Below are 25340 nucleotides of genomic sequence, written 5' to 3' on the forward strand. Positions count from 1 at the left end.
GCTGTTTCACATATCTCCTGATTTTTATTTCCATTGACTTCAATGTAGATGATAATTGGGTGGTGTATAAAACGGGTGGAGTATAAAATGAGCTGCAGATGCTCGACCGCCCGTTCTTCAGTAAAAATGGAGTAGAAATCCGCCACGGGCAGTTGTGTAAGACGGGCGGCATCGGATCGGCCGCCTGATATCAGCCCGATCCGATATTCAGATCCAGTGATGTCATTGATTCACATCCCCAAGAATGATAAATAAATAAATCGACCATCACTTCCCTCCTTTATTTGAGGTTCCAATCTCCACGGTTCAGCAGAGAAGTTCACTCTTTGATATCCGGTTTGCACCATAGCCTAAATGACAAAGAATGGGAATTTCAAATCAGCGCATTATCCATGTTCCCCTCGTATCGCAGGGTGCAACTTCAGGACTAAAACCTGATTTTGGAAATAGAACCACAAACTGATTTCTTTTCTCTCGCACCTCAGTTTGATTCCACTAATGAATGGTCAATTCCCGTTTTGTCGAATCTCAGCCGGCGATACAAACATTTCCACTCAACACCGCACAATCGGTATGGAGTTCCCAAACTTCCACCGTACGCTTAGTCCACTGGTCTATTTCTAATTGTTCTTTACATTTATTTTACCACAGATCCGCTAACAGCGCCAGCGATATCTCTTGATCAACCAAGTGGCGTGTATTTGAAAGGAGATACGGTTACCATTACCTGCACCGTGGCCGGAGACTATCGCGATAAAACCTTCCATTTTTACAGAGATCGCCAAACGCTGTACTCTCATCAAATCATCACAAAGGACAACATTGGAACATTCACGGTCAGCAGAACAGACCAAGGAGGGAGCTACCACTGTCAATATGGAACCTCCGTCAATAGAAGGCAGTTATGGTCCCAGCACAGCGAGGATGTGACGGTCACTATAGCAGGTGAGCGAAAGGGGCGGGAGGGGCAGAGATTATTTAAATATCTATTCAACAGCATTAGGGGTAGATTATGACAATGCGTTATCGTAGAATGGACGATAGTGAATCGGCAGAGCGTTTCTCATCTTTTCCGGTTTTTCTTTACATTGACTTCAATGGAAATGATGATTGGGTGGTGTTTAAAATCTGTGGAGTATAAAATGTGCTCGATCGCCCGTTTCAGGCCTACGCCTCAGACGGAATTATATTCCACTGTCAGAAATTATGATATCAATCCCGACTAAATCTTCATCTCACAGCCCAAGGCGATAGTTCGAGAATAATTTTAACTGAACACGCCCGGCGGAAAAGAGGCGGGTTCGAGTCTGCCACTTGTTTAAACTCTTCCCGATTTTGCCCCAAGTGACTTTAATGGAGCGTAAAATCGGTCAGAGTTTTAAACGGGCGGTCGACAGAACTTATCCAACTCCCACAATGCCGGTTGTGTTAAAATTGTCCTTTTTAACTCCGTGCTGAGGAACTGGAGAATTCCAGAGGTGATGGCGTTCATTTCAGCAGTTGGCCAGAGAATAAATATGAAGATGTGAACGCAAGACCTTCGATAAACAAAACAATGTAGGTTGTGTGATATTATTACATGACCTCTGTTCCTGATTTCCAATTTTACACCCTACAGGTCTCAATTAACAGAGCGAACAATTTAATATTATAATAAGAGCACAGCGCCGGGGTTCTAACTCCATTGAGTGTAGAGTCACCTCATGAGGCTCTGCCAGACTGGCTGCTCTTGTCACGTTGCAAATTTTCAGTCTGATACCCGCAACTGCGTGCAGAGATTTTAAAAATGAACCTGTTTTGGGGGTTGCTTTAACTTAAATACGTTGTGGCTTTCCCTATATCGACAGCACCTCCCAAACCCGCGACCTCCACCATCTTAGAAGGACAAGGACAGCAGGCACATGGGAACAACACCACCTGCACGTTCCCCTCCAAGTCACACGCCATCCTGATTTTTACAAGAACCACCGTTCCTTCATTGTCACTGGGTTAAAATCCTGGAACTCCCGACCTAACAGTACTGTTAGAGAACTTTCACCATACGGACTGCAGCGGTTCAAGAAGGCGGCTCACCACCACCTTCTCAAGGGCAACAAGGGATGGGAATAAATGCCGGCCTTGCCTGTGACGGCCACCTCTGTAATGATAAGAACGTATTTTGGCCACACCAAAAAACTCCTTTATCTGAAATGCGAATCCCCGGTTTAATGGAGAAGTTCACTCTTTCTATCTGCGTTCTCACCTGGGCTAAATTAGCAGAAATAGGAATTTCAAATCAAGCATTTTCCTTGTTCCGCTCGTATCCCAAAGTACATTTTCTGGCCTAAACCCCAAGTTTGGAAAGAGAACCCCAGCTGTGGTGCTGCCAATTGATTTCCTACTTTACAACAGTGACTACACTTCAAATGTACTTCATTGGCTGTAAATCGCTTTGGGAAGTCCTGGGATGGTGAAAGGCGCGATATTGATGCAAGTCTTTCGGTGTTTCTTGTGAAACAAATCCAGAATCCCACGTTTGTAGAACCCCAGTCAGCGATGCAAACCCTTCCCGTCAACACAGCTCAATCGTTATTGAGTCTCCAACCTTCCAGTGTACAAGGGAACGCCAGAGATCCATTTCTAATTGTTCTTTCCATTTATTTTGTCATAGATCCGCTAACAACGCCAGGGATATCTCTTAATCTTTGGAGTGGTGTGTATGTAGAAGGAGAGATGGTCACCATTACCTGCACCGTGAGCAGAAAAAATCGCGATCAAACATATCACTTTTACAGAGAGCAGGAACTGCTGAACTCTGGTCAAATCACCACTGAGAACAACAGCGGAACATTCCCGGTTACCGGTACAAACCAAGAAGGGCGGTACTACTGCCAATATGGAATTTACGTCAAAACAAGACGGCTACTGTCCCAGCGCAGCAAGGCTGTGACGGTGACTATAGCGGGTGAGTGAAGGGGAATATACATTGTTCATATATCAAAGTGAGGGTCTCTGCGCTCTGCTCCTGACAGGGTCTCTGTAACAGTGTTCAATACTCAATGTGAGGGTCTCTGCGCTCAAACCCTGACAGGGTCTCTGTAACAGTGATTAATAGTCACAGAGAGGGATTCTGCGCTCAGCTCGTGACAAGTTCTCTCCGACAGTGTTTAATATTCACAGGGAAGGTGTCTGCACTCAGCTCCTGACAGGGTCTCTGTAACCGTGTTTAATATTCACAGAGAGGGTCTCTGCGCTCAGCTCCTGACAGGGTCCCTGTCACAGTGATTAATACTCAGAGTGAGGGCCTCTGCGCTCAACCCCTGACAGGGCCCCTGTCACATTGTTTAATGCTCAAAGTGAGGGCCTCTGCGCTCAACCCCTGACAGGGCCTCTGTCACATTGTTTAATGCTCAAAGTGAGGGTCTCTGCGCTCAACCCCTGACAGGGTCTCTGCAACAGCGAATAATAGTCAGAGAGGGAATCTGCGCTCAGCTCGTGAAATGTTCTCTCTAACAGTGTTTAATATTCTGAGGGAGGAACTCTACGTTCAGCTCCAAACAGGGCCTTTGTAACATTGCTTAATATTCACAAAGTATCGGCGCTCTGCTCCTGACAGGTCTCAGTAAAAATTGATTAGAAATCCGCCACGGGCAGTTGTGTAAGACGGGCGGGATCGGACCTGTCGTCTGATATCAGCCCGATCCGATATTCAGATCCAGTGATGTCATTGATTCACATCCCCAAGAATGATAAATAAAAAATCGACCATCACTTCCCTCCTTTATTTGAGGTTCCAATCTCCACGGTTCAGCAGAGAAGTTCACTCTTTGATATCCGGTTTGCACCATAGCCTAAATGACAAAGAATGGGAATTTCAAATCAGCGCATTATCCATGTTCCCCTCGTATCGCAGGGTGTAATTTCAGGACTAAAACCTGATTTTGTAAATAGAACCACAAACTGATTTCTTTTCTCTCGCACCTCAGTTTGATTCCACTAATGAATGGTCAATTCCCGTTTTGTCGAATCTCAGCCGCCGATACAAACATTTCCACTCAACACCACACAATCGGTATGGAGTTCCCAAACTTCCACCGTAACTTAATCCACAGATCCATTTCCAATTGTTCTTTCTATTTATTTTACCACAGATACGCCGAAAAAGCCACGGATATCCCCTGATCAACCAAGTGGCGTGTATTTGAAAGGAGAGACGGTGACCATTACCTGCACCGTGGCCGGAGACTATCGCGATAAAACTTTCCATTTTTACAGAGATCGCCGACTTCTGAACTCTCATCAAATCATCACAAAGGACAACATTGGAACATTCAGAGTCACCGGAACAGACCAAGGAGGGAGCTACCACTGTCAATATGGAACCTCCGTCAATAGAAGGCAGTTTTGGTCCCAGCTCAGCGAGGCTGTGAGGGTCACTATCGCAGGTGAGTGAAAGGGGCGGGAGGAGCAGAGATTGTTTAAATATCTATTCAACAGCATTAGGGGTAGATTATGACAATGCATTATCGTCGAATGGACGATAGTGAATCGGCAGAGCGTTTCTCATCTCTTCCGGTTTATCTTTACATTGACTTCAATGGAAATGATAATTGGGTGTGTTTAAAATCTGTGGAGTATAAAATGTGCTCGATCGCCCGTTTCAGGCCGCCGCCTCAGACGGATTTATATTCCACTGTCAGAAATTTGTGATATCAATCCCGACTAAAATTTTACCTCACAACCCAGGGTGATAGTTGGAGAATAACTTTAAACGAACACGCCCGGCGGAAAGGGGAGGGTTCGGGCGCTAAATTGGGCTGTGTAGCGCCCATTGTTTCGGCCCGACACGGCCTTTTCGATATCCAAGATGGCGTCTTGGATGCTCACGCACGTTTCCAGAGTGACATGCGCCAGACGCTATTTTAGTATAGGAGTTAGCGCAAGCTAACAACTCACTGGTCACACACACTGGCAGCTATTCAACCATGACAGGCACATCATCCAGACACGCGTCACACTTTCTTGCAGGAGAAGATGTTGCATATCAGGAAGCAGCAAGTGGCGGTGGCATTTAGCCCATCGAGCCTGTTCCACCATTCAATGAGATCACGGTGGACCTGTGACCTAACTCCATATACCTGCCTTAGCCCAATATCCCTTCATACCCTTGGTTCACAGAAATCTATCAATCTCAGAATGAACTTTCACAAGTGAGCGAGCATTAACTGCCGTCTGCAGAAGATATTCCAACCATCTCCCACCCTTCGCGTGTAGAAGCATTTTCAAGCTTGACTCCATCACGTGCTGGCTCTTAATGTTGGACTATATCCCCGCATCCGAGTATTCAAGAGTAGGAAACCTCCAAGAACAGTTACAAATGTCTCAGCAGCCAGAAATCATAATCCTTCCACTAACCTGTAAATCATGCATGGTTAGTTTAAATAGCGCCGGTGAGTGTCCTCCAGGCACTCTAAGGCACGTTCAGATGGTCGGGGTTAAGACTGTGCGTTGAGTTGTGCGTTAAGTCCCAAAATGGTGTCTATCACTCTTAAATCAGCGTTGCAATCTGATTGAAGCTATTTTCTCCTTACTTTACATGATTCCGGCGTTCGTTATCTGCGCCTGCTGCTAACTCTAATACCAAGGTGGCATCTAGCGCATGTCACGCTGCAAGACGCCATCCTGGATGTCGAAGAGGCCACATAGCACCCAAACAGCGGGCGCTACACGGCTCAATTTAGAACCCTCAGTTTCTCCAATCTTTCCTCGTATCTGAAGTATTTCATCCCTAGTACTATTCTAGTAAATCTGCTCTGTACCCTCTCTAAAGTCTTGACATCCCTCCTAAAGTGTGGTGCCCAGATTTAGCCACAATACTACAGCAGGAGCCTAACCAGTATTTTGTAAATGTTCAGCACAACTTCCTTGCTTTTGTATCATTTTCATCTGTTTATAAAGCCAAGAATTCAGTATCCCCTTTTAGCAGCCTTCTCAACTTGTCCTACCACCTTCGAAGTTTAGTGTATGTATACCCCCAGTTCTCTTTTTTTCCCGCATCCCCTTTTAAATTGTACCATTTAGTTTATATTGCCTCTCCTTTTTCTTCCCACCAAAATGAATAAATTCGCACTTCTCTGCGTTAAATTTCATCTGCCACGTGCCTGCCCATTTCAACAGTCTGTCGATGTCCTCCTCAAGTTTGTGACCATCCTCCTCACTTCTTTCTATGTTTCGTATCACCTGCAAAATTTGAAATTATGCCCTGTGTCCCCAAGTGCAGGTCATTACCATATATCAACAAAGAGCAGCGGTCCCAACCGCGACCCCTGGGTGACACCACTGCACACTTCATTCTAGTTTGAAAATCAGCCACTACTGTCTGCTTTCTGTCTCTTTGCTTATTACGTATCCACGCATCCACTGCCCTTTAATCCCATGAGCTTCAATTTTGCGAACAAGTCTATTGTATGGCACTTTTTGAAACGCCCTTTGAAGATCTTTAGACACAACATCAACCACATTACCCTTATCAATCTTCTCCAGCAATCCATCAAAGAACTCAATCAAATTAGTCCAACACAAATTTACCTTTTAAAAATCCGTGCTGGCTTTCATTTATTAACACACATTTTTCCAAGTGCCAATTAATTTTGTCCCGGGTTATTGTCTCTAAAAGTTTCACCACCATCGACGTTAGTCTGACTGGCCTGTAGTTGCCGGGTTCATCCCTCCACAATTTCCACCCGTACTTTTCTCAGCAAGCTGGGATGCATCCCATCCGAACCGGGTGACTTTTCTACTCTGAGCTTTGCTAACCTTTTGCGTGCCTCGTCTTTATCTATTCTCATCCTATTCAGTTTCTTCTCCTTTACTGGAACATTGGCAGCATCCTCTTCCTTAGTGATGACAGGTGCAAAGTACTGATAAGGTATCTCAGTCATGCCCTCTGCCTCCACAAGAAGATCGCCATTTTGGTCCCTAATCGGCCCCACCCTTCCCTTGACTTCCTTTTTACTATTAACTCCACTGAGTTTAGTGTTACCTCACGAGGCACCTCTAAACTGGCTGGACTTGTAACATTACAGGTTTCTCTGTCAGATAAGCGAAACTGCGTGCCGAGATTTTCAAAATAACCCTGTAACTCGGAGTACTTTAATGAATTACATTCTGGTTTTCCATATCATCTCACTGGGTTGGATTTCGACAGTAACGCCCAAACCTGAGACCTCCAACACCGAGAAGGACAAAGGTAGCAGCTGGATGGGAACAGCATCACCTCCAATTTTCCCCCAAGTTATAAATCATCTCGACTGAGGCACATGTCACCGTTCCTTCATCGTCACTGTATCAAAATCCTGGAACTCCCTACCTCGCAGCAATATGGGAGCACTTTCACCACATGGACTGCAGCTGTTCAACAAGGAGGCGGCTCACCACCACCTTCTCAATGGGCAATTAGGGACGGGCAACAAATGCTGGCCTGCCCAGCGTTGCGCACATCCCAAAGCCCGCTAACACTTAACTCCTTTATTTGAAATGGGAATCTCCACTGTTTAGCGGAGACGTTCATTCTTTTTAATCAGGTTATGGCTCGGCTAAGTTACCACAAATGCAAATTTCAAATCAATGCCTTCCCTCTGTTCCTCTGGTATCCCAGAGCGAAATTTGAGGGATAAACGCTGATTTTGAAAATAGAACCCCAACTGATTTATTTTCTTCCGTTTCATCCCACTAATGAATGGGCAATTTCCACCTTGTATATAGTATCCTCCTCAGTGCTTACAACTTCTAAGTTACGTGTCATCTGCAAACAGTTGAAATTATGCCCTGAATACCAAAGTCCAGGTCATTGATATTTTGGTTCACAAAAAATAAGTCTGTATTGCCGTTGAATCGATTGTCACTGCTTTTTCCTTACATATTGCAGATCTACCCAAACCAAATATATCAGTGGATTCTAGTCTTGTTTTGAAGGGTGGAAAAGTTACCTTTAATTGTACAAACCCCCGGGACCATCCTGGCTTCACATTTTACTTATACAGACACCGAGAAGCGAATTACTCGGATGTCCAGACTGCTGCACGGGACAATTCTGTCACTTTCACCATCACGAATATAGATCACACCGATGGAGGAAATTACACCTGTCTGTATAAAGGGGATGTGTGGGGAAGGCTGCTAACGTCGGCTGAGAGTGACCCTGTATATATAACTGTAAGAGGTGAGTGAGATTCACACGGTGAATGTGTTCATCCTAAGAGGTGAGTGAGATTCACACGGTGAATGTGTTCATCCGACCACGGTGCAAGGCATTCCGTGTTGTAATTAACGATCAAAACTAGCGTGGAAATGACATCCAGGGGTAATATTTGGTCTTGGGCTGTATCGGATCGTGCCTCCGTTTTACGCCCCGCCCGATATTCAACCCCATTGGCTGCAATAGAACTTGAATATCGGGCGCAGCGTAAAACAGGCGGCCGATGTGAAACCGTCCAGTTTTCCCTATCGCCCAAAGGCCTTTTAACGTTTATTTCACGAACTGTTCGCTATTTATCCTGTTACTGAGGAAATGTTAAATCACCAAACGTTGAACGGTTTTATTTCTCCAACTCTGTTGAAAAATTTGATTCACTAGTTGTGTCCTTTAGTTGCTCTCCGATCCCTAATAGCCCAGAGGATCTGAGAAAAAATAACACCCACTCTACCATCTTTAACACAAGGTAATTTGAAACTAGTAAGCAAAAAGCACAAAACAGGTGCTGTAAACATACAGCCCGTCAGTGAGCTTCTGTGGAGAGAGCAGGTGAGTTCTGATCAAGGTCCCCACCTGAACCGTCACCACATCTGTTCACTCTGCCAATGTGCAATTTTGACCCAGTGATCATTCAGAATGAAACTGACAGAATGAAACTGATTCATTCCCACACTGTCGCTATCATATTTTTGCCACCAGCTGTGAGTAATTAAATAGTCACCTGGTCCAAGATCCACGGTTAATATCCAATGAACGAATCAATGAATTAACGAGGCAATTAATTAATCGACCAATGACAATTGAGCTCTGTGCCGCGTCAGTTTTAACAGGTGCATCTTGTTGTCATCACGGTCCAAAACCACTCACGGCGTCATGACTGATCCACTGACTTTGAAGCATTGAATCAATGGGGGAGATTTATAAGTGGAAAAGAGAGGAGGGGAGACAGACTTAGAGTATCAGAGACTGAGGGACGTTATCAAAACAGTGCAAAGCTTGGGACAGAGCAGGAGAGTGGGATTAATTGGACAGCTCTTTCAAAGAGCCAGCACAGTCACAATGGGCAGAATGGCCTCCTTCTGCGCTGTAAGATTCTATGTCAACATTTTAATGCATTATTTTTCTGTTATGCGGCCCATTCCATCGACACAGTCCCAGTGCCTGTTTTGTTCTTCTGTCAAGCAGCAGATTATTTATTCCGTGTAGATAATGTTGGTTAACTTGATTCCACTGTGCCCCTTTATCTCATTTAGATAAATCCGTTGCGCTGGAGGCTGGTGTTGGCTCTGCTGTGATTCTGATTCTTATCCTTGCTCTGTTGGGTGTGTGTTTCTGGAAGAAAGGTGAGTTAAACAGCATGTAATATCCGTTCATTGCCAACACATGGACCAAGCTAAATGTCGTCTCCTTTCTTCCCCACTACAAACGAACCACCACCTGACCCCTAACCTCGGACAGTAAATATAAGGAGATCACAGATTGAAAGGTGAAATCGCTGGTGGCGAAGCTGAAAGAGACCTGGGCTGAAATCCATGTCGAGCGTTGGCGCAAAACAGGCGGTATCGCGTTTGCCGCCTGTTCTACACCGCACCCGATATTCAGCCCTATTAATGTGAATTGAACTGAACGTCAGGTGGAGCGTATAACTGGCACACTATGTCATACCGCCCGATTTGCGTTACTGCCCAAAGACCAATTTCGACCCCATAGTGTCACATTATGAAGAATGACGACAAAAACTCGGGGTTCTCAGTCTGGAAGGAGACACCTGAGAGGTGATTCTATGGAGTTTCTTAAGATAGTAAATGTTATGGAAGGGATAAATCTGAAACATGACATGAAATGAAGTTATAGGTTTGGTCAAAGCGAGGCAGTTACAAACTGGTAAAAGATCATCTAAATCGGAGATAACGAATTTCTTCATCACGCAGTGATCATGCAAGGAATGGACTCCCAGATACAGTTCTGGAGGCGAATAACTTGGAATCATTGACAGAATATTGAGATGCAGCAACGGGGGTGGTGTCTGTAGCGTCTTTCTGCGGGGGGTGCGGTGAATTAAGATGCAATAACTGCCCTTCCTCATCTGTAAATACCTTGTGATCCAAATCAAAAACAATCCTCTTCTGCCTGGGCCTCTTCTGACCACTCTACTTCCTAACCCTTCCCACTCACCCTTGTGTAAACCTCTCCAACCTGATTCGATATTTCCTTTTTTATCTCCTTACCCATCAACATTAAACTCATCTCGTCCATAAAACCCACGAAATGCTCACATGACACTTTCCCTTCTGAGCTACTCGCCACAAACATTCCGCACCTCAGTTGTCTGAGTACCAATGCGCTGATCCGGTCGCTCCCTTTTTGCTTCAGTCATTATATCCTGCAGAACGGCTGTCATCACGCAATTCCTAAGAAAGCCATCTCTTAATCCTCTCATCCTCTCCAGCTCCCCATATCCAAAGGTCGCTTTCTCTATAAAGTATTGAAAGGTGTGATTCCGTTACAAGTATGCTCCGATTTCTCCCACCACTTCCTGTTCAAGGCTTTCTCATCAACCTTCCATCCATCCATAGTACCAGTTACTTCCTGTGTGACTGCTTGGATGGCTTGTTATCATTCCTCTTCTTAATCGACCTTTGAAACATCGGTCATCCCTCAAGTGTCTGTCCTCCATACACCGCCTCCCTGGAACTGCCCCGTTTATTTCCACTCCTACCTCTCACATCATAGTCATAACATTTCATCCATTGACATCGCCTCCCTTGGCTGCACAATCACGTCTGCCGTGCCCAGGATTATCTCCTTTGACCCACTCATCTTCATCATCCATACCCTACAGCTTAACTACATCGTTGAGCAGTATGCGGTCAACTCTCCTCGGTACCCTTACTCTATCTCTATCTCTCAGCCTCCTTCATAGCCACCACAGCTGTTACCATTCGCTCCAAACTGATTAACAAACATTGAGACATTTGCAGCCAACACGTTGTCCAGATTAACATGCGTAAACACCGAAGCCATCTTCTTCAGCTCCTCAAAGCCTTGATGTACCTCTGGCCTGTCAATGGAGGGTATAATCGCGCGGCGTGTAAAATGGAAGTCCTGTCCGAACCCGCCCGTTATCCACTCGGCGGTTTAGGTTAAAATTATACTCTACGGGTTTGTTCATAATCGAGTTGGATGTGGTGCCGGGAGGGAGATGGTTCTGGAGAATAAGTTTCAGTGGCCCAAAGACCTGTTCTGTTTCTTGACCTTTCTCATCTTTCTATTTTGTAATTGGATCCGGATTTCTAACACTTATGTTTTATTTTCAGGGAAATGTGGAAACAGCAGAGAAATGAGGTGAGACATTAAGTGTTGAATTTTAAATTTCAACCACACTCAACCGAAATAAAACCCAGCAGCAAACATTCGGTACAATTTGTCCGTGTCCTGGCTTTTAAATTTTAGAATCGAGCTCCCCCACTCACACTCACACTTACACTCTCACTCAAACACACAATCACACATTCATACACACAAACTCAAACACAAACACACAATCACACACACACAGACACACAAACACAATCACAAATATACAGGAACACAAACATATATCAAACACAATCACACGCACACACATGCGCACACTCTCACCCAAACACGGGCAGTTTCATTTACTTGAATAATTTTCATTTTATCTCCCTTTCATTTCTTTAAATGTCTTTTCAGCCACGTTGTTATTAAGCTATGACCTTTCTCATCTGGGGATCCCACATTACCCACCGCTCAATGAGATCAGAAATTCCTCTGTTCGCTCTGTGTAACGACATCGCGAATGCATTTGTGATGATGTCTCTCCTTAGTTATTCTAGCCAATTGGAAACTGCGCTCGAAAAAATTGAGTGTCCAACGGGAGGCAATATTCACAAACAATTTAATGAAGTCGCTACATATAGTGAGAGCTGGAGACGGTTCCTCATTAATCGCCCTACACGTCAAACAAATCGGTAGTTTCAGGGCAACAAAGAACAATTCTCAGGAATAAACTTGGTTTTGCAACAGCTGGATCTCCTGGCCATGTACCGAGGGGCATTTTTACATCTCAGGCGGGATCCATCTCTAGATCCATTCACTACCTGTCTACGAATCACATGAAATGTGCCTTGCAAAATAAAATGATTGAATCGACGATTTCTATTCTTTTAAGGACCACGGCGCCTCCTAGTGACGAGACTAACGAAACCCTGACATGTAAGTTCTATTTTGTATTGGTGCATCCGGTATTGTCTTTGACGTTCAGTATTTTCTTTTTCTTTTAACGAACAAAAATGAACAAGAAGTTATTAGCAGTAGCAGTTTGTAGACAACAGTTTGTACTATATTTAGCAAATCTGCTAAGAATCACATACAGAGTCAATCATTTCTGAACCATTTTGTTAACCTGACCAAGAAGCAATATAAACATTGATTTTATGTTTCCACCGTGGAGTAGAGATCGAGTGTGTCCTACAGTTCAAGGGGAATCGCGGGAACGAGATCATTGGAGTCCGGCGCACAGGCATAATTCAATCCCACTTTTAAAATCCGAAGTTATGCGCTTATTTGTATATAATAGGAAGTGTGCACATACATGGTTTAAAATTGTTGTAGATTTACAGTAAAGTAGTAAAATATTTGACAATTTCTTAAGCAATTAGAGTTGGTTAAAGTATCAGACGGTTTTGCAAACAGGCTGCGAAGGTGGGAGATGCAAAATCGAGGTGCGACATTGTCGCCGCTGGTGGGCGAGTGTAATTACAGGATGGCAAATTTACAGAGGCAGCTTTTTATTGTAAAAATGAATGCACCATCGGAATTTATAATGGAAAAGGTGACGCAAAAGTGTGACAAAAAATAACAACCGGAAGTACGTTTTGGTAAACAGGAAGTGGTGCAGGCATTAAGATTTTTATTCTATTGCGAATTGAACTCACAGGCAATGGGCACTCGGACTCAAGGCAAAGTATAGTCTGCAGGTGAAGTACGGCTGGAGGGTTGGGGATTACTGGACGAGGCTGTGTAGATGTAATTCAATCCCCATTTGTCCTTTCATTTATATAATACTTCACTTTTTATTACTATTTATTATGAGGTCTCAGTCCTGGCTCAATGAGTAACACTCTTCCTTTCAGCTTCAATTCCTTCCTTATCCAAATTCATAAAACTATAAAGCATGGATGTAACCGCATTAATCGTCACAAGTGGAAAGTGATAAGTTCATCTATCATTGCGACCATAGGGCAACTCAAGACTTGCCACACTAACACTGTAGTTGCAATAGTCCTAAAAATAACAAGCCACATAGTGCAAATCGATTTCCTGTTCCCAGAAAAACCTTGGGAATCGCATTCATTTCCTGGCGAAAGACAGGAAATGGTAACGGAAACCAGCATAGGAAGTCCATTCGCTTCCCAGTGGCCAGCCGGAGAACCGTTGGTACTCCCCACTCTTGGCAGTGGAGATGGTCCCATTCATATGATGATTTAATAACATTTCATTTGGAGAGACTAACCATAGAAAGAAACATTTTTAATAAATGTTTTAAATATTTACACATCAATGCAATCTTTTTTTTGTTTTGTTTCATTTAGACGCTGACCTTAATCTACAAACGAAGCCGAGGAAAGTCTGCGTAAGTTACAAATAAACTTAGGGTTTATTTCTTAACTTTGATGTTATCATTTATCTCGCTCATTCATGCTCTTACTAAGTTGATTCCAAATATTTGACCGTTTTCTCTCAGGATCTTTGTTCTTTGTTTAAAATCACAGTCGCCTTGTCTCAACCTTTAATATTCATTGTAAACAATTTTACAACACCAAGTTATAGTCCAGAAATTTTATTTTAAATTCACAAGCTTTCGGAGGCTTCCTCCTTCGTCAGGTGAACGATGTGACGAAGGAGGAAGCCTCCGAAAGCTTGTGAATTTAAAATAAAATTGCTGGACTATAACTTGGTGTTGTAAAATTGTTTACAATTGTCAACCCCAGTCCATCACCGGCATCTCCACATCATTTAATATTCATGAGACCAAATACATTTGCAATCATATTTCAATATGTCGTAAAAGGACTACAGAAAGGTTGTCAATAGAGAGGAATAAATGGATCTTTTAAAAAGATTTGTTGAAAAGGATCCTCATTGGAACACGAATCTTTGAGGGGTGAGATGCAGCTTTGCTCCCCCTATAGGAAATGAAGGGCAAAAGCAGAGTTTAGTTCCCAAGATTGCATCTGCATACGTGTAAACATACTTCTGTGCACCTGACTATAGACTGTATATAGCCGTGAAGGGTTAGCTTTTGGTTTATGTGTGGAATATGCAGAGCATTGCTATGTAAACAAGACAATTTTCTATTGACCTCACTGATCCAGCGTGCGGGTTCCATGAGTTACACCCGCCATCTTTGAATCACACCTGGAATGATAAGTTGTCCCTTCTATTTCCCGATGCTGTCAGAAATAGGCATTGGAACTTTCGACTTGGAGCGGGCGTAAAACGGGCGATCTGGGTTCGGTCGCCCGTTGTAAACTTCTCCCAATTTCCATTTCCATCGAAGTCGATCCCCTCTAATTTAGAAACGTCCTCCCGCTATGTGTTTCCAGATTTCCTGTTTCTCTGCTGGTAATCGCGGGACCTCCATGTTTTTACACAAACAGCATTACGTTGAAATGATAACTTCATCTGAAAATAAAGAAAGTAGCGACGCCGGTGAATAAGGCCACAAAAAGGCAAACCAAACACTGGGGTTCATTACTGGAGGGATAGAATTAAAAAGAAATGAAGTCAAATCTGTAAAGAGCCTTGGTTGTACCACACTTGGAGTATTGAGCCGAGTTCTGTTCTATAACCTGGACTATAACCTGGTGTTGTGCGACTCCTTACATTTATTATAAAAAGGATATAGATTCATTACAGTAGGTGCAAGAAAGATTCACAAGGCTGATACCAGAGCTGAGTGGGTCAACTCATCAAGAAAGGCTGAACAGACTGGGGCGCTTTTCTCCAGCAAAGAAAAGGCTGAGGGGTGACCAGATAGAGGCCTTTAAGATGATGATGAGGTAGCCATAGAGATAATGTTTTCACTTGTGAGGGAGCCCAATACTAGATGTCATAAATATACGATAGTCACTAATGAATCCAATAGGTAATTCAGGAGAAACTTCTTTGTACATGGTGAAATGTGGAACATGCTACCACAGGAATAGTTGAGGCAAATAGCATAGATGCATTTAAAGGGAAGCTAGATGGGCACACGAGGGAGAAAGGACTAGAAGGATATCCTGATAAGATTAGATGAAGTAGAGAGGGAGGAGGCTGGTGTGCAGCATAAACGCCTTCATAGACCAGTTGGGCCCAAAGGCCTGTTTCTGAGCTGTAGACTCGATATGACCGTTAGCAGACAGTCAAAATCCTTTAGAGTGGCTCAACATTTCAGCTTAATGACCGCCCACTCGAACAAGGCCGCTTTTATCATTTTGCCGCCTTTTGCCGACATCCATCTGCTGATATAATTTCTCTGAACTGTTAACAGATTTTAAGCCGAACAATTGAACTTCTGACCAACTGCACCTTTCATTTCAGGGTCAGCGAAACATCGTCCGAACCTTCGGTGAGGAATCCAGCACCTACGCAATGGTGAAGCGGTAGAAAATTTGGAGTTCTCCCCGGCACAAGGCGTGCCACCCTGAACAAGAGGTCCAGGGCCGAGCATTGTGATGGTCATTAGCAATTGACCCATTTCGATATCATCCAGAGTTGGTATTTGCATATAGCCATATATAGAAATGTAATCTATATGAGATGTCCGACCTGTCTCCTGGTACTTAGTTCATTTCAAGTATCATTTAAACGATATTTTTGGAATATGGGAAATAGGAATAGGCCATTCAGCCCTTCGAGCCTGCTCCACTATTCAATTAGATTCGGGCTGATCTGTACCTCAACCCCAGTTACCCGTCTTTGCTCCATATCCCTTGATAACCTTATCGAACAAAAACCTATTGGGTGAGCGAGTTCCAGATTTCCACTACCCTTTATGTGAAAAGTGCGTCCTGATTTTGCTCCTGAATGGCCTGGCTCTCATTTTAAGTTGATGTCCCCTTGTCTTGATTCCCTCACCAGAGGCGATAGTTTCTCCGTCTCTGCCCAATCAAATCCTTTAAACGTTTTAAACACCTCGATTAGATCACCTCGTAACCTTCTAAGCTCAAAGGAATACAAGCCGAGTTTATGTAACCTGTCCTCATAATTTAGCCTATTAGCCCCGCCTTTATTCTGGTGAATCTGCGATGCATTCCCTCCAAGGTCAATATATCCTTCATCAGGCATGGTGCCCAAAAGAGATGGCAGTTCTGCAGATGTGGTCTGACCAAGGCTCTGTGCAACTGAACCATAACTTCCTGACCTTTGTATTGCAGTCCTTTCAGATAATTGCGACTGAATCGCTGTTTCTACGTAGCCCGACCGCAAATTGTAGACTTGGTCCCCAGTCCATGAATTTTACTGGTCCATTCATCACATTATAGAGGGATGCACAATTTCGCGAAGGCTTTCGGCTCCCATCATTCTCTAGGAGGCTAAAAGCGACATTTTTAGTAAAATAAACTTTTTTTGTAACCCAGCATTTTAAAGAAGGGATCTCACCATGAGAAACGTAAAATAGGTTCGGAACATGCGTGAGCATCTTTGCTCCGTCCTTTACTGCTATTTTATTTCCCCAAGTAAGTGAAATCTACGCAGAATAAATTGGTGTAAAAGTGAGTATATTAATGCTTTTACCGACTGATCGTTAACTATCACCTGAGCGGAGCACCGAAAGGAAAATCTGGCGCGATTGTTCTTCTTTCCATTGGAATTAATGGCGCTTTATTCCGTTCAAGCTGTGAGATTCCCCGCCCCCGCTCCAGATTTTCCTCTCTGTGCTCCGCCCGGCCGATGCTAAACGCCCAGAGAATAAGGATGAAAATCAATTGCGGTATCACAGTGGGATCTTGGTTAACTTTGTGGCAGGGTGTTCATTGTTGCTGTTACGGGGTTTTTAAAAGCTTCATAAAGTCTTGTGTGTTTGTTTGTACAGTAATAGTAAGCTTTCAGTTTCTGAATAAATGCATTAGTTTCACTGAAGTCTATTGACACAGCACTTGTGTTTGTGTCGTTACTGCGGGCCTTTTGTGATTGGATATTTCAATAAACAAAAACGCTCCGCATCCTAAGAGAAAGGAAATAACTTACATAATATTTAACTGTTGACTCTTTTATATCGTCTACTCCTTTTCCTCCGTTTGCAAACAGGACATGTCTCTCCTAAACTCTCTTAAGCCTTTGTAACCCCAGTTCCCCCATGTGCGCACTCACGTGAGCACAATGGCTGTCACTCCGCCCCCAAGCCCATTATTTCCGTCTCTTTTTGTTCTTGAACCCTTCTCTCCATCTTCTCCCCTTCCTGTCATCCAGTCATGCCACCTTTCATTTCTCCCATCTCATGTACTTCCTCCCACCCCACAGTCCCTACGCCAACCCACCACTACCGCTCTGCCTTCCGACTGCCGCCATCCCAGGCTTCAATTCCCTCTTGGATAAGCTCACAGTTGCCGTCTTTGCCTCACTGGGCAGTCTCCAAATGGTCCACCGAAGCGCTCATCACTACCTCCTCAGGAGCAGCGAGCACAACTGCCTCATCCTCATCTCTTGCTAACCTTCCCTCCCAGTGCATCCACTGGGGTTATAATCTTGCTAAACACCTTCCCCGCTCGATCACCTCAGACACGCCCCCACTGCTCATTTAGACTCTGCCAGTGGATCAGCAATCATCACCCTCTCCGACTTTCCCCTCCGAAATGACCGTTCACTCACCAACCAGGACCTCCGCATCCAAGACCTGATTGTGGGCGATTACATTGGCATCATGGCTTTGACTGAAACTTGGCTCCAAGCTCGCGACATCTTGACCCTTACTGAAGCCTCCCCACCTAACCATGCTTTCCACCACCTGCCCGGTACAATCCGCCGGGGTGTCGGTGTATCCCTCATTAAAAAATCACACCTTGGTCTCCCCCCTACTCCTCTAGTTGAATCATAGAATCATAGAAAGGTTACAGCACGGAAGGAGGCCATTCAGCCTATCGACTCCGCGCCGGCTCCATGCAAGAGCAATCCAGCTATTCTCTCTCCCCCGCCCTTTCCCTGTACTTTCCCAAGTACATTGTCCTCTTTCAAGCATCTCACCCTATTCCAACTTTTCCACCTATCCTTTAAAATCCTTGTTCCCTTACGCTCCTAAGACCGATCCCGATTTTCTCCCCGAGTTTTCCTCGCTTCTTTCCTCTCTCAGGATCAGCTTTGCGCGACTCCTCGTCCTCGGTGATTCCAATTATCACCTCAAATCACTTTGCCCCTCTCTCCTCTGATTTCACTGATTTTGCTGCCCTTATACACGCCATAAACCTCTCCCTCCATATTAACTCTCCTACCCATATTGTCGAACGTTCTATCTACATCTTTACTCCCATGGTCCAAATCATAGATTAGTTAATCACCAAACTTACCCTTTTATCCCGCACCACCTACACCCTCATACCCCCTACCAACCCCATTGTTTTCCATATCCGCCGATAAGGGGAGAAACTCTCTGCAATTCACTTGCAACTGCTTGGTCAAGCTCCTGTCTTCCTTCCTTTCCATTCACTAAAATGCTTCTGTTGCTGTCAATCTCCCAACCATCCTCCCACCGACAACTTTGATTCCCTTCACCCCAGTGAAACCTATACTCTCACCAACCCTGTTATGGCCCCATCTTCACTCCCTCAAGACCAAAGTGCACAGCCCTTGATCGTATCTGGTGCACAATTGGCTGGACCAAATCAAGCACTGTTAGGCACTGTTAGGCAGAACTCTCCTCTGCAAAAACTAAGATGACTCTGGAGAGCCAATTTATATTCAGTGGATCCTTCTGTCCACTACCAATCGTCTCCTTTAACCCTTATGCCCTACACCCTCCCCCAACCTTCAACTCACCTCCAAAAACGAGTGAGGAACTCATGGAATTCTTTGTCACTAAGATTGAGACCATCCGTTCAGATGCGTCTGCCGTATTCCCCGTTCCCCTTTCCCACTAAACCAAACCTGCTCCCAGACTCCTCCTGCCCGAGCCCTGATGCCACGCCCTTCTCTACTGTCTTCTCCTACGCTCTCTACGGGCTTATCTTGTATATGGTTCCCACCACCAGCTCCCATTAAACTTCTGACCACCCAAATTCCCTAGCTCCCCCATTCTAGCTGACATTGTAAAGGGTTCCCTCTCCTCGGGTGCTGTTCTATTCCCTTTCAAAACAACAGCATTACCCCCTCCTCACAAAAATCCAGTCTCGACCATTTCCAACACCTCATTTCCAATTCCGCTCCCCTCTCAAAAGTCCGAGTGTATGCTGTCACCAAACATACCTCTGCCCATCTCTCCAGCAATTCCATATTTGAATCCGTCCTATTAGATTTCTGCACATGCCACAGTCCTGAAGTTGGGATGGGTTGAAACCATCGTTCCTGTTTCAGGTCGCCGTTCTTCGAACTCTCCCGTTATCAGTCACGTGGCTGTCGGTTGGACGGGACGAGAAATGCTCAGGCACATTGTAGCAGTGGCCGGCAAGAAATATTGCGAATCCTTGAGATTCAGAGGAAGGTCACGTGTTGCATAGAGAATTGAGTCTCATTTCACTAAAACACCTTGAGGAGCTGCGGGTGGGAGCCGTTGAATTATAACCAGTGAAGACCGTTAGCTTTTTCTCGAGGTAAAGAAAGTCTTGCCTGTCCTGGTGTGTAACAATCCCCCATTATCACTACTCTATAGTTCTTGCATCTTTCTGTAATTTACCTGCAAATGTTCTCCTATATCTCCTTCCCACTATTTGGTGGCCTAAAGTATACACCCAATAGCGTAAATAGCTCCTACTATTCCTTAATTCCAACCAAATAGATTTTGTCTTTCACCCTTTCCATCATACCTTTCCAGTCCTCTAATAGTTTCGTTGATCAATACTGCCCCCCACCCCCACTTCATTCTTTCCTCCTCTAGCTTTCCTGAATACCTTCTTGCCAGGAATATTATCCTCCCCTTCTTTGAAGCACGTCTCTGTTATTGCCACTAGATCATAGTCCCATGTGGCGACTTGAGCCTGCATCTCACCAACTTTATTTACAACGCTCCCTGTGTTTTTTTTATTTATTCGCTCATGGGATGTGGGCGACGCTGGCGAGGCCGGCATTTATTGCCCATCCCTAATTGCCCTTGAGAAGGTGGTGGTGAACCGCCATCTTGAAACACTGCAGTCCGTCTGGTGGAGGTTCCCCCACAGTGCTGTTAGGAAGGGAGTTCCAGGATTTCGACCCAGCGACGATGAAGGAACGGCGATATATTTCCAAGTCGGGGTGGTGTGTGACTTGGAGGGAAACGTGCAGGTGGTGTTATTCCCATGTACCTGCTGCTCTTGTCTTTCTAGTTGCTAGAGGTCGTGGGTTTGGGAGGTGCTGTCGAAGAAGCCTTGACGAGTTGCTGCAGTGCATCCCGTGGATGGTACACACTGCAGCCACTGTGCGCCGGTGGTGAAGGGAGTGAATGTTTAGGGTGGTGGATGGGGTGCCAATCAAGCGGGCTGCTTTGTCCTGGATGTTGTCGAGCTTCGTGAGTGTTGTTGGAGCTGCACTCATCCAGGCAAGTGGAGAGTATTCCATCACACTCCTGACTTGTGCCTTGTAGATGGTGGAAAGGCTATGGGGAGTCAGGAGGTTAGTCACCCGCTGCAGAATACCCAGTCTCTGACCTGCTCTTGTAGCCACAGTATTTATGTGGCTGGTCCATTTAAGTTTCTGGTCAATGGTGACCCCCAGGATGTTGATGGTGGGGGATTCGGCGATGGTAATGCCGTTGAATATCAAGGGGAGGTGGTTAGACTCTCTCTTGTTGGAGATGGTCATTGCCTGGCACTTGTCTGGCGTGAATGTTACTTGCCACTTATGAGTCCAAGCATGGATGTTGTCCACGTCTTGCTGCATACGGTCTCGGACTGTTTCATTATTTGAGGGGTTGCCAATGGAACTGAACACTGTGCAATCATCAGCGAACATCCCCATTTCTGACCTAATGATGGAAGGAAGATCATTGATGAAGCAGCTGAAGATGGTTGGGCCTAGCACACATCCCTGATGAACTCCTGCAGGAATGCCCTGGGGCTGAGACGACTCGCCTCCAACAACCACTACCATCTTCCTTTGTGCTAGGTATGACTGCAGCCACTGGAGAGTTTTCCCCCTGATTCCCATTTACTTCAATTTTACTCGGGCTCCTTGGTGCCACACTCAGTCAAATGCTGCCTTGATGTCAAGGGCAGTCACTCTCACCTCACCTCAGGAATTCAGCTCTTTTGTCCATGTTTGGGCCAAGGCTGTAATGAGGTCTGGAGCCGAGTGGTCCTGGCAGAACCAAACTGAGCATCGGTGAGCAGGTTATTGGTGAGTAAGTGCCGCTTGATAGCACTGTCGACGACACCTTCCATCACTTTGCTGATGATCGAGAGTAGACTGATGGGGCAGTAATTGACCGGATTTGATTTGGCCTGCTTTTTGTGGACAGGACATACCTGGGCAATTTTCCACATTGTTGGGTAGATGCCAGTGTTGTAGCTGTACTGGAACAGCTTGGCTAGAGACGCAGCTAGTTCTGGAACACAAGTCTTCAGCGCTACAGCCGGGATGTTGTCGGGGCCCATAGCCTTTGCTGTATCCAGTGCACTCAGCCGTTTCTTAATATCACGTGGAGTGAATCGAGTTGGCTGAAGACTGGCTTCTGTGATGGTGGGGATATCGGGAGGAGGCCGAGGTGGATCATCTACTTGGCACTTCTGGCTGAAGATGGTTGCAAACGCTTCAGCCTTGTCTTTTGCACTCACGTGCTGGATTCTGCCTTCATTGAGGATGGGGATGTCTTCAGATCCTCCTAACCGTTAGTTGTTTAATTGTCCACCACCATTCACGACTGGATGTGGTAGGACTGCAGAGCTTTGATCTGATCCGTAGGTTGTGGACTCGCTTAGCTCTTTCTATAGCATGTTGCTTCCGCTCTTTTGCATACATGTCGTCCTGAGTTGTAGCTTCACCAGGTTGGCACCTCATTTTTAGTTACGCCTGGCATGCTCTTCTACACTCCTCATTTAACCAGGATTGATCCCCTGGATTTTTGGTAATGGTAGAGTGAGGAATATGCCGAGCCATGAGGTTAGAGATTGTGCTGGAATACAATTCTGCTGCTGCTGATGGCCCACAGCGCCTCATGGATGCCCAGTTTTGAGCTGCTAGATCTGTTCTGAATCTATCCCATTTAGCACGTTCGTAGTGCCACACAACACGTTGGATGGTGTCCTCAGTGCGAAGACGGGACTTTGTCTCCACGAAGACTGTGCGGTGGTCACTCCTACCAATACTGTCATGGACAGATGCATTTGCGACAGGTAGATTGGTGAGGACGAGGTCAAGCAGGTTTTTGCCTCGTGTTGGTTCGCTCACTACCTGCCGCAGTCACAGTCTGGTAGCTATATCCTTCAGGACTCGGCCAGCTCGGTCAGTAGTGGCGCTACCGAGCCACTCTTGGTGATGGACATTGAAGTCGCACACCCAGAGTACATTTTGTGCCCTTGCTACCCTCAGTGCTTCCTCCAAGTTGTGCTCAACATGGAGGAGGACTGATTCATCAGCTGAGGGAGGACGGTAGGTGGTAATCAGCAGGAGGTTTCCTTGCCCATGTTTGACCTGATGCCATGAGATTTCATGGGGTCAAGAGTCAATGTTGAGGACTCCCAGGGCCACCCCCTGCTTGGATTCCAGTTGAAGGAGCTGTCCACGACCGAGTGTTGCCGAATGGCACACTCCAAGGTCCAGGAGTATGTTCTGAGGGACGCACTGAAGTGAGGTGCTGCCTACGTAAAGGTTCTTTGAGGAAAGGCGACCAAGTAAGGCCATTTCACTTTGTATGGTACAGAATGTATTAGAAGATATGTACTGTGTTTTGAATTGTAATAATGAGTTCTTAGTTTGCACCATCTGTATTGTATTGTTTTGAAGGGTAATTGTGACATTTTCATTGAAATGTGTGTATCATTAAATTTTATGAAATAAAGCATATTTTGAAATTTTAATAAAATCTTGTGGCACAAATAGACCAATCACTAAAAGTAGCGACGCAGGTTTACAAAAAGGCGAGTCAAGCACTGAGGTCCAATTCGAGAGGGATAGAATTGAATAAACAAAGAAGTTATGTTAAACTTGTGTGGAGACTTGGTGCGGCCACACTTGGATAATTGTGCACAGTCTGGTCTCCATATTATAGAAAGGATATACAGGGATTGGAGAGGGTGCAAAAAAGATTCACAAGGATGATACCAGAACTGAGGGGATACCCTTATTAGGAAAGGCTGAACAGGCTGGGACTCTTTTCTTTTGTAAAGAGAAGGCTGAGGGGTGACCTGATAGAAGTCTTTAAGATAATGATAGAATTTGGTCGGGTAGATGAAGAGAAAATGCTTCCACTTGGGAGGGAGTATAAAATTAGAGTTCATAAATATAACACTGTCACTAATAAATCCAATATGGAATTCCGGTGAAACTTCTTTACCGAATGAGTGGTAAGAATGTGCAATGCGCTACCACAAGGAGTAGTTGAGGGAAATAACGTAGATGCATTTAAGGGGAAGCTCGATTAGCACAAGAGGCATAATGGAATATCATATCCTGATAGGGTTAAATGGAGTAGGGAGGGAGGAGGCTCGTATGGAGCATACATGCTGGCATAAACAAGTTGGGCCGAATGGCCTGTGTCTGTCCTGTGGTTTTGAAGTAACTCGATGGAACTCAATGTACTATTTTGAGGGTGGTGGAAGAGCAGAGAGACCTGGCGGCGCATATTCACAAATATTTGACGGTGGCAGGGCAAGTTGATAACGTGGTTAAGCAAGCGGATGGGATACACGGGTTTGAAAAGAGGGCATTGAATACACAAATTGGGAAGTCATGTTAAACCTTTACAAAAGGCTGGTTAGGCCTCAGCTGGAGTATTGTGTACAACACTGGGCACCACAGTTTAAGAAGGATGTAAAGGCCTTGGAGAGGGTACAGAGGAGATTTACCAGGGTGATACCAGGGATGAGGGACTTCAGTTATGTGGAGAGATTGGAGAAGCTGGGCTTGTTATCCATAGAGCAGAAAAGGTTAAGGGGAGATCAAAAAGAGGTAATCATAATAATGAGTATTTTTTTTCGAGCAAATGGGGGTAACTGTTTACTCTGGCAATTGGATTGATAACCAGAGGTCATAGGTTTACAATGATTGGCAAAACAACTAAAGGGGAAATAAGGAGAACATTTTTCACACGGAGTGTTGTTAAGCACTGCCTGAAAGGATGGGGTCTCTTTTCGAGGCTGTCTTCGTGTCAACTTTCACATTTTCACTGGGAAACTGCAGGAACAGAGTGAAACGGGTCTGCTTGTGTTCCTGGATTCAATGTATAATGTGGAGAAATCTGTAAAAATTATAATTGAATCGGTAAAAGTGAACATGGTCAATACAATTATATGAAAACTGTAAATGGAGCCGCTCATTGTTGTTGGACCAGTCCTTTCTGAGCACAGCTTTTCACTTTATTCCTGAGAGAAGTCTCATCAAGACAAAGTCCTGAACTTTGAGAAGTTTGTGATATATCCACGTCATCATTTACATCGGAGTCAAAGCTGCTGATGTGGCCTGTTTGTTCAAATGACTGTAACTAATAGCAATGATCAGGGGTATAACCGTGTCAGTGGAGATTTACCCCCTGTATAAATCAGGGATCGCTGTAATGAATCGACACAGAGTGCCTGCTGAAGCTGCGGTTTCCAGGCCAACATAAATCATTGCTTCTCACAGAAATGGGATATTCAGTAATGTATCTGATAGAATGTATTTATTATCCAGTTCTCGCAGCCGTTGGAGTTCCAGGTAAGCCATTATCTCAGCTGTTCATGGTGTAAATCGTTATTAACTCTGCTGCTGTACTTGATAC

The 25340-nt window shown here is 44.9% G+C and overlaps 3 protein-coding genes across 3 annotated transcripts in view; 2 read left to right on the top strand and 1 right to left on the bottom strand.

Moving 5' to 3' along the window:
* The window catches only part of LOC137318386 (zinc finger protein 16-like), a 254149-nt gene that overhangs the window by 144854 nt on the left and 83955 nt on the right, over window positions 1-25340 (top strand). The gene's annotated exons all lie outside the window — the stretch shown is intronic.
* The window catches only part of LOC137318362 (zinc finger protein 850-like), a gene marked incomplete at its 5' end in the record, with an annotated part of 98777 nt that overhangs the window by 62533 nt on the left and 10904 nt on the right, over window positions 1-25340 (bottom strand). The window lies entirely within an intron of this gene.
* Window positions 99-15930, top strand: LOC137318343 (Fc receptor-like protein 5). The gene is made up of 10 exons (XM_067981228.1): window positions 99-156; window positions 652-945; window positions 2651-2944; window positions 4131-4424; window positions 7907-8200; window positions 9487-9576; window positions 11551-11578; window positions 12429-12472; window positions 13852-13892; window positions 15845-15930. The coding sequence occupies exons 1-10, from the start codon at window positions 99-101 to the stop codon at window positions 15908-15910; spliced, it is 1503 nt and encodes a 500-aa protein (XP_067837329.1). The 3' UTR covers window positions 15911-15930.

The sequence above is a fragment of the Heptranchias perlo genome, unplaced genomic scaffold (assembly GCF_035084215.1).
Source record: "Heptranchias perlo isolate sHepPer1 unplaced genomic scaffold, sHepPer1.hap1 HAP1_SCAFFOLD_70, whole genome shotgun sequence".
Taxonomy (NCBI): Eukaryota; Metazoa; Chordata; class Chondrichthyes; order Hexanchiformes; family Hexanchidae; genus Heptranchias; species Heptranchias perlo.

Excerpts from the sequence above, each read along its gene's own strand:
- LOC137318343 (XM_067981228.1), top strand. The coding sequence starts at position 99 with ATGCTCGACCGCCCGTTCTTCAGTAAAAATGGAGTAGAAATCCGCCAC. Across the intron at positions 2,945-4,130 it reads TGTGACGGTGACTATAGCGG|ATACGCCGAAAAAGCCACGG; the intron begins GTGAGTGAAGGG and ends ATTTTACCACAG. Across the intron at positions 11,579-12,428 it reads GGAAACAGCAGAGAAATGAG|GACCACGGCGCCTCCTAGTG; the intron begins GTGAGACATTAA and ends TATTCTTTTAAG.